Source organism: Lolium perenne, chromosome 7 (assembly GCF_019359855.2).
Source record: "Lolium perenne isolate Kyuss_39 chromosome 7, Kyuss_2.0, whole genome shotgun sequence".
In the NCBI taxonomy this organism is placed as follows: domain Eukaryota; kingdom Viridiplantae; phylum Streptophyta; class Magnoliopsida; order Poales; family Poaceae; genus Lolium; species Lolium perenne.
Window position 1 is genome coordinate 273,768,732 of NC_067250.2, and position 9,178 is coordinate 273,777,909.

Genomic DNA, 9,178 nt, shown 5'->3' on the forward strand with positions numbered 1-9,178 from the left:
AGTAAGAATAGGAGTGGTACACGCGCGGTCCTCCTCATCCTCGCTCGCTCGTCTCGACACGACTCGACTCGACTCGACTCGAGACGACACGTCACGTCATGATGCGCGCCGCGCTCGTGGTGAGTGGATTGAGCCTCGAGCCGAGACTTTTCTTTCTTTTTGCAGTTCAGGAAAACGAATAGTCCTAGACGGGCGCGTCGCAGTTAGTCGATTTGGGTCGCTCCCGGACCGTGGGCGATCTGTAACCGACTCGAATGTGCGCGCGACGTGGGCGTGCCCCACGTTGCCTGGAGTTTCCCGAGCCTATATAATCTCTTGCCCGGCTACCGCAGAAACACATCTAGTACACGAGTTAGGGTTTCCACCTCTCTCTGCTTGCGCCGCCATCTCGTAGCCTACTCCATCCCGCGCGCCGACGTGCATCAGCGAACGGGAGAGCAGGTCTCTGGAACAGCTCGTCCTTGCGATCCTGTACGGGAGAGGGAGAATTAGGTTTTTGGGAAGCGCTCTGCGCGACTGCTCAAGCTCTTCATCGCGGGTCGCCTTCCGTCCAAGTCGGGCGATGCTGCCTACCATCGTCTTCAACGCCGTCTACTTCGACCCGTCGTCCCTGTCGTCAACAACGTTGTCATCAACAATGTTACTACTGCGACATCATCTGCTACACCTTCATCGCCACCTCCACCAGATCGGTACGTGCGACATATCTCGATCTGTTTAGCGATGGATGCTTTACCGTTTGCGCTGCTGCTACTCATGTTGATTAATGCATCTAGTATGTTCGATTTTCACATGTTAGTACTTGCTGTCATCATGTTTTATATTCAGGAATTAATCATGGAAATTGTGCCTAATTATCCAACACCGAGTTCCCAAAATAATGTCTACACCAACGTCATTGCTAGGTACAACCAATGAAGACCAGATGTTAAATTTTAACCTTAAAATATATGACTTGGTAATCGAGGAGCGCCTCAAAAAATGCACTCAACCCCTCTTGCCGAGGCTACTGCGGTAGATCATCAAACACTCGACGCACAGGTAGAGCTTGTGCAGCATCGCAACCAAAACACCTCTTAGCCATAACTTCAGAAGCCACCCTGATTTTCTCCACCCCACCCGTGTTGGTATCATGGAAATTTATACATAGACATGTACCATAAGTACTATATTAAACCTCAACAACTTCGATTTTTCTTACAATTTTGAAGCCTCTCTAGATACGAACATGGTGTTGAAACTTGTTGTTTTCGTTGGTTTGGTTCCCGTCGGTAGTTTTCTGTGTATCGACTCGGCGCTCTTTAGCAATTTTAGAAAGCTTTTTTACATGTACAATTTAGTCTGTCTGGTAGAAAGCAGAACCAAACAGGGAGTTATTGCCGTGTGGGTGTAGCCGTGAAGAGCCAACAGTCAAAGCGGTGGTAGACATAACTCAACTGCAGCCGCATGTGCGCTCATAGTTTCACTCCAGAATCTTCCCATCCTCTCTCGATTTCTCCACTGAGAGCTGCGAGACGAGGCCGCCGAAGATGCAGCCAGGCGGAGGAGTGGAGGACGTGCAGAGGGCGGCCCGTGGAACGGCGTCGCGGCGGTTGCGAGTCGTCGGAGGGAGCCAACGGGCTTCTCTGCCGGCGAGCAACAGCGTTGGAGAACCTTGGAGCTCGCCAAAATCGTGGTGATGGCGGCGGCTTCAGAGAGGAATCGGGAAGGAGACCTTCCTGGTGTCGGCCGGAAAGTAGGTCTCTCTTCCACACCTCCGCCGACGACGGCGACCAGCACCGCCGATGGGATGGATACCCCGCATAGGTGTAGGCGGCGCTCTATGTGTGGACGTCCGAGCCAGAGCTGTGCAGGAGCGGCATAGGATGCTGCTCCAGAGCGCCCACATCTCCTCCCCAACTGGCCCGCTCGCCGCTCCTTGCTTCTTCCCGAGCGTCACGAAGGCCTCGATGGGCTTCGTCCAGCGCGCGCTTGTGATTCGGCGATGCAACCGCCTGTTCCTTCCGCGCGCCCCGCTGTGGACCTCCTTGGGCGCCGCACCGGCAGGGAGTTTCACCAGCGCGCCGCCCCTGACCTCGCGAGCACGCCACTCACGTTCGCGGCCTCACCAACGCGCTGCCCCCGATGTCCACCAGCGCCGCTCTGAATTCCTGAGCGCGTTGTTCCAGACTACCGAGCAAGCCGCTCCGCATCTCCAACGAGGAAGGCTGCCGGAGGGTTCTTCCACGAACGCTGGCCCCAGGTATTCCCTTCCATAGCGAGCTGCCATGCCCGGGTTTCATTGTTCCTGTCTCTCCCCTGCCCAACTCCCTGTGACAGCCGGCCGTGGCGTGGGTTGCTGCATCGTCTCACTTGGACGGCGGCCACCGCCCACAATGGTTAGTCTGCAGTGTGTGCTCTGGGCAACCAGTGGAACCACCGCCTGCTCTAGATATGGGAGGCGTTGTTTCCTAGAAGCCGCCTTCGACCACCAGAAGACGAGCACAAACAGCCCGCGAGTTCATCGGCACCATAGCGGTGGATACCGTCAGAGCGGCGGTTCGTGGAAAAGGAGTAATGCTGCGGTGCTCTGCCTACTTGCCGTCTTGCTGAAGCTTGACGACGATGTCATCGATTGGAACGAGTAAAGTTCCCTACCCCGTCCCCCTCCCAGCAATGAGCCTGTTCCTCACTTTTCTTCATTTCGTAGTAGAGGTGAGATTACTCAATTCTCCCATAGTTTACCTTGATGATTTGAACTGAAACTCGAACGCACATATATGTATTAGATTAAGAATTGGAGCTGTGTGATAGATTTTTCGTCCCACCAATTCTTGGAAATTGAAACATTGTGTTCTTTTCTTTTCGTGCTAACAATAGCATCAATTGGATCTCCTCTGATGTTTAACATATGAACTTGCTATACTGATTATATCCTTGGGTGCAAAAACTTCTTCTGGTACATCATTTTCTTTTCAGTTTTACGTGGACTCATTTTAGTAGAGAATAAAAGCTGGTTCTCCAATTGTGCTTGGTAGAGTGTTATGCTAATAGAATCAACAACCTATTCGCTGTGTTTAGTATTCCCACCTTCTGAAATATTAGCTGTCGGACTGCTCCTAACAGAACTGGAATTTTCCATTTCAGGTTATAGAACTTTATATGGGAAAACAATTTGATCTAACTGACTCATATTATTGGTCAACATGTGTAGCAGTATATCAAACTGTAGCAATATATCAAACTTGTGGCAAATACAACTTTTATTTATAGTGTGTTTTTTTCTTTGTGAAAATTTAGAAATGATCGTATTGGAGCTCATACTTGGACATGGATGCAAGTGGTGGAAGACATTGCTGGAGATTTGGCACTCCCGTTCAATACCAAGGCAATCAAATGGAATATATCTGGTGTGCCTCAAAATAAAAATGTACGTTTTAGTGAACTTACCGAATTATATCATCCAACCTTTTTAGTAACTACTCGAATGATCATTTTACTAATTATGTGCGGTCATTTACTTGCGATTTTTTTTCCATCAAGATCTTCGGAGGAAGAGTCCATTTAATGGTGAGTTTTGTCGATCTCTAAATGACTAGAATTGGTTCTTTATCAACTTATGATTTTTTTTGGTGATAACAGATGTGGGTAGTTGCCTGCGGACTGCGGTATGCATACGGGTGAACTCCTTGCACTCCGGCGGTTGGATCCAAGGCCCCTGGTAGATTTTCATTCGGCTCACCATCATCAGCGAGACAAGCCTGTGTGCCTGTGTGTGCTCTGTGGTGTTCAGAATTGAGGAAGACTTCTGTGGTTATGCTGAAATTTAGGGTGAGTACAACAAGACTGATTGTTTTCTATATCATTTAATTTTCCCGGCAGACTAACAATCGACATGATCAATTGACTACTGATTGCTGGATATGTTAGTTCTTCCTGCCGTCCCAAGTGAATTTTGTCAATGATATGTTATATGAGCAGGAGATGAGCTGACGACTGCCTATTCCTTCTCAGAATATGCTATCCTACTTTAGGAACAGTAGGATCAACAAAAATAATGCTAGCAATACATGCACACACCAAAGGGGCATAATTATGCTGTTGTGTCGTTTCCACTTTATCTGCTTAGATAGTGATCTCTGTTTTCTAGAATGTTTTCTTTATGAAAGCAAAAAACAAACATTGCAAGTGATTCTTTGGTTCTTTGTAGATACACCATACAGCACTGCAGTCTGCAGTTGCAGTTCCCCCTTGGTACTTCATCGATTGGAGCCTTACGGCTAGCAAGAGATTAGTCATTGCTTGAAGTTTTGAAGTGGTGTGCATACAGTACAGAAAAATGTATGTATATATGGTTCTTTAATATAAGCAGTATGTTTATTTCGGAATTTTTAATTTTACATTTATCCTCCTTTTAGTTGATCAAATAAACGCCAACATGTTTTTTTTCTTTGTTTGATATTTCATGATTAACTGCTTCCTCCCACTGTTTGATGATTGATATAGATGCTCCCACTCCATTTATGTGTTTCTTGCACCTTTTCTAGCTATAGTATGCATGATTGCCGCAATTTCAGCTTCATATGAACTAAATTGTGCATGGAGTAAGGGTCATTACTCACCTAAGCATTTTCATTGGGATAATTAACTTTCAGATTAAAGCAATAAAGCATTTTGTTACATCAGATACAATGAGATGTCAGTATTTTTATTATTTGCATAATTCGTGGATACAAAATTACTCTGATATATCCTTTCTGGTATGGTTGTATTTCAAGGTTTAATAGCGGTCGTCCATTGTCATTGGCCCTGAAATTTGAGAGTGTAAAATTAAGGATTACCCGTTAGTGCATAACATTGTTCTTTGATTAACTTATCGAACCAACCATGTCTGTTTGCAGACCGTGGTAGCTGTAGACACACCTGTATTTCCTCACTTCAATTATTAGACTGAGTTTTCCAACATTTACATGGTTTGGACTTTTCAGTTAATTTATCGAGTAATGCTTCTTCAGTAATTGTTTATAGGTTCGCGAGTAATCTATCAACCTGTTATCTCAATAAGGAAGAGACAAGTTTTTAAATTCAACAGTAACCGGAATTGAAGAAATTGAAAGGGCTTGGAGCTGATGGATTGGTTTGTTCATGAAGAAGTATTTGAAAGACCTCCGATGAAGCTCGAAAACTGAGTCGTCTCTACTGTTTTAGCATCACAACCAATTCCAATAAAAGAACGAATGAAGCGAGGAATGCGCCAACATACGCTTTCAGGTGATGCCTAAATGTATTCTGAAAAATAAAATTCAGGTTTGTGATATAAGATTCCTGTCACACATCACTTTACTTTGGCAGTACTGTTTAGAGCTGACAAACTAATCTTAGAACATGCAAGTCCACTGTGCTTCTGTCATACATTTGTAAGCCAATACTTATATATCACATGCAAAAAGGAGGTGGCCCGGGCAAACAGAAAATGTGCTTTCTTTCCCTGCTTCTCTTCTGTTCATATGTACAGTGATGATCATGGAGATAGATTGTTCTTTATTAAGCGGATATTTCCTTGATATGTTATATTTTTTCACTACATACTGTCCAACATGAATGTTCAAGTATGCTTATATAAGATCAAATTGTATATTTATTGCAATTTCTTTAGATTATTTATGTTCATTTTACTGCTGATTGTAGCACTACAGTTTAGAGATGCATCAATTCGTTTTTTAGTTAAAAAAATGGGGACTATCTTATAAATCCACTAAGCAAAGTGGAGCTTACAGTTATAGGACTGTCATTAGTTCTGTATGAACAAGAATATACATATATATGGTCTTTTTTTGCTTTCCATTGCGAGATAAATACGGAGAAAGATATATGTTAGAACTCATTGTAGTCTTGCTCCTTTTTTATGATATTCATGCTCCATCTCAGTAAAGACATTTTCTTTCTCAGTAAACACAATTTCCTGTGGGTTGAAACATGTTTCGAGAAATCTAAATCATCATGCCAGGTCCCTATCTAAATGCATTGGTAGGATGGTCTATTCTCTATAATTTGGGGAGTACTATAAATATATTGCAGAAACTCATTTGTTGCTTCCATTTTGGCTACCACCTATGATAGGCATGTCATTCTGTTAAGCAGCAACTAATTTATTTTTCAGTGCCTCTTTGGTTCAAATTGCGGAACCCACATTGCACTGCCTCACTGTTTCAAAATGGTGCACTTATATAGTTACAGTATCCTGTGAAATTAAGTACTTGGCCATTGATGTATGTTCGCCTTAACCATCGGCCATTGTGGTCTGGACCACATGAACCAGCATCTTATCACATGATATTCTTTACCATGTAATCCAGTGAAGATGTTGTTATCCACTTAAGTATCACAACTTATATTATGTTCCTTATCATATTTCTAATGAATTTTCAGAGACACTGATCTTGAAACTGCTGCAATTCAACAGCCTATGAACAATCGAACATACATTATGTAACCATACCTTCATGCCTTGGATCTTTCCACTATACAGAACAATAGCCCAGTCATTGTTGATCATCCGTTTACTATTAGACCTCCACATCAGCCGTAATTTAACATGATTTAAAACATCCTTTATTCGGTTTTGAGCATAACAATTCAGTGAAAATAATAATTCAGCTTTGAACATATTTTCCTCTGCAACGTTAGGGTGCATATGGTCATTGCGTAATAAAATGTGATTTCAGGGAGTACAATGGCTAGGTGTTCAGGAAATCCTGAGAAGGATTGGAGTACAATCAGATCTTGGAAGATCCTTTGCATGGACAAACACTCAGCTCTTCTAGACAAGAACTTGCTACTTCTGCGGGGACCTCCTGAAGATTGCCTGGACCTGAATCTTCTGCTGTTGGGATCTGTCATTTGAAATCCATCCATCCACCAGTGAATCATGTTGATCGTTGGCGTCAGGAGATTGCCTATGAGAAATTCATTCAGCGAGCACATAAGCTTCAGTTCTAAAAAACTGTAAAATCAAGTTTCCTCTATAGATTTTCTTATTTCTTCCTTCGTGTACTTGACGGATGAGCTCTGCTAAAAAAAACTGGCACACTTGGGGTTACATTTTAAATGAAACCAGGAGACACGGCCCCTTTAATTCTAAAATAAACATCATTTATTCTTTAACTCCAGGTTGGGTGCGGCGTGCCGCCGCGCCTATCCTTGCTAGTGTAACTAATAAGAAAGCAAAGCTTCTCGCCGTAATGCACTCATAAACCGTTATTGGCTAAAGATAGGGCATGCCCCACAAGATCGATTCAAATCTAGATATCCCATTAGAGATCTTCGACTGAAAGGCCGAAACTCGTCAACGGCCAGATCAAGAATGCCAACATTAAGCTGATTGACATCTTGGTGCAACAAGACACGCATTGCTAAGCCTGATTTATTCAGACAAAACCAGTTGCCCCCACGCACCCAGCCTGCTTCAGAGTAGAAGGCGACCCATGGCACCACTGGTCCCATCCGTTGTGGTATAAGGGCATCTCCAATGGGACGACGCAAAAGGACGATGAGCGACTGTTTGCGTTCGGCATGATCGAAAATGCGTCTGGCTCTGCTCAAGCGGGGCGATGCAACGTGACCGGGCCGTCCGCGATGACGCAAACCTGACCCAAATATGCGTCAGGTTTGCATCTCCGCGGACGCTCCGCGGTCGCGTCGAGCGTCCTCCTTTTCTTACCCGGTCCCGTAAGTCAGGGACAGCAAAATCGAGCGGTTCGATTTGCTTCTTTTTCTCCTTCTTTGCTGCCCTAGTGCGACGTCACAACCCCAACCCCACCCGCCACCATCCCGCGGCACCGCCGGAGTACTCTCCGTCGGCTCGGTTCTCGCTGGGCGGGAAGAGAAGGATCGTAGTCGGGGTAGGCTCCGGCGAGCACCTGTCGCCTGTTTTGGGGCCAAACGTTGCCGGTTGCGCCGCCCGCGACCTGTTCGGTCAATTGCGCCGGTAGGTGTCTTACTCTTGTTTTCGGCGCTATTGTGCGTAGCCATTGATCCACAGTTCGTACCCACGCAGATCGAAATGTGGCAGATGCTGGACAAATTCCGTGCGGAGGTCGTTGACTCCTCTTCCGACGAGAAGTTTGATCAGTCGACGCAGACATTGGCAACTACTGCGGCCTCCACGATTCACGAGTTTAATTCAAACCAGGGGCTAGTGCACCAGGGCTCTGTCAAGGGCCGCTCAAAAAACTTGCCGCGCAACAGAGTGGAAGGGAACCTCCGGCTCCATAGGGACTGCTTCCACCTCACCGATCCGGTGTTCAAGGAAAAAATGTTCCGGCGCCGGTACAGGATGTCAAGGGAGCTGTTCATGGTCATTCTATGGGGCGTCAGACACTATGAACCCTACTTCCAATGCAGGCCCGATGCAACAAGTGCGCTAGGCTTCACCTCCTACCAAAATGCTCCGCGGCTATTCGCATGCTATCATATGGAATGAATGCTGATATATTCGATGAGTATCTTCGAATGGGTGAGAGCACCTGCCTTGAGGCCATGTACAGGTTTCGCTGAGCCGTGATTGCCGTGTTCGGACATCATTACTGTAGGGAGCCAAGTGTTGAGGATACAAGGCGGTTGTTGTCAATCAACGAGTCTAGAGGGTTCCCTGGAATGATTGGCAGCATAGATTGCATGCACTGGGAGTGGAAGAACTGTCCATTTGGATGACAGGGTCAGGACAGCGGGCATGCGGACGGACGGACTGTCATTCTTGAAGCTGTCATATCTCAAGATTTATGGACTTGGCATTCATTCTTTGGCATGGCCGGTTCCAACAATGACATTAGTGTGTTGCACCGACCACCGGTTTTCAACAGGCTCGTGCAAGGCAAAGCTCCTCGGGTGAGCTACGAGGTCAATGGAAATGAATATGAAAAGACATATTATCTTTCTGATGGCATCTACCCTAACTGGGCCACACTGGTGAAGACTGTGCGTAATTCAAACTCCGAGAAGACGATGATGTTTGCCAAGATGCAAGAGGCTTGCAGGAAAAATGTGGAGTGCGGATTTGATGTGCTCCAAGCTTGGTGGGCAATTGTCCGTCACCCGGCGAGAACATGGTCGCTGAAGACCATGAATGAGGTGATGACATGCTGCGTGATCATGCACAACATGATCGTTGAGAACGAGTGTCCTGATGAACGCAATGAGA

At 45.6% G+C, this 9,178-nt stretch overlaps 1 protein-coding gene across 8 annotated transcripts; it reads left to right on the plus strand.

Annotated features, from left to right (window-relative positions):
- Positions 1 to 1,375: 1,375 nt before the first annotated feature.
- Positions 1,376 to 7,138, plus strand: LOC127312929 (uncharacterized). Of its 8 annotated transcripts, none has more exons than XM_071823063.1 (8): positions 1,377 to 2,242; positions 2,384 to 2,623; positions 3,280 to 3,409; positions 3,523 to 3,549; positions 3,622 to 3,810; positions 4,190 to 4,320; positions 5,008 to 5,286; positions 6,705 to 7,138. In XM_071823063.1, the coding sequence occupies exons 1-5, from the start codon at positions 1,785 to 1,787 to the stop codon at positions 3,661 to 3,663; spliced, it is 897 nt and encodes a 298-aa protein (XP_071679164.1). In that variant the 5' UTR covers positions 1,377 to 1,784; the 3' UTR covers positions 3,664 to 3,810; positions 4,190 to 4,320; positions 5,008 to 5,286; positions 6,705 to 7,138. The 8 variants fall into 8 exon arrangements, 7 of the variants coding, with proteins under 7 accessions (XP_071679167.1, XP_071679166.1, XP_071679164.1 ...); XM_071823062.1 differs by having other exon boundaries at positions 5,008 to 5,250; XM_071823064.1 differs by having other exon boundaries at positions 4,995 to 7,138.
- The last annotated feature ends 2,040 nt before the right edge of the window (positions 7,139 to 9,178 follow it).

Bases quoted from the DNA above. Each gene is read 5' to 3' on its own strand.
- LOC127312929 (XM_071823066.1), top strand. From the start codon at position 1,785: ATGGGATGGATACCCCGCATAGGTGTAGGCGGCGCTCTATGTGTGGAC. The intron at 3,410-3,522 runs GTACGTTTTAGT...TTTTCCATCAAG, and splicing joins GTGTGCCTCAAAATAAAAAT to ATCTTCGGAGGAAGAGTCCA. The intron at 3,550-3,621 runs GTGAGTTTTGTC...TGGTGATAACAG, and splicing joins GAGGAAGAGTCCATTTAATG to ATGTGGGTAGTTGCCTGCGG.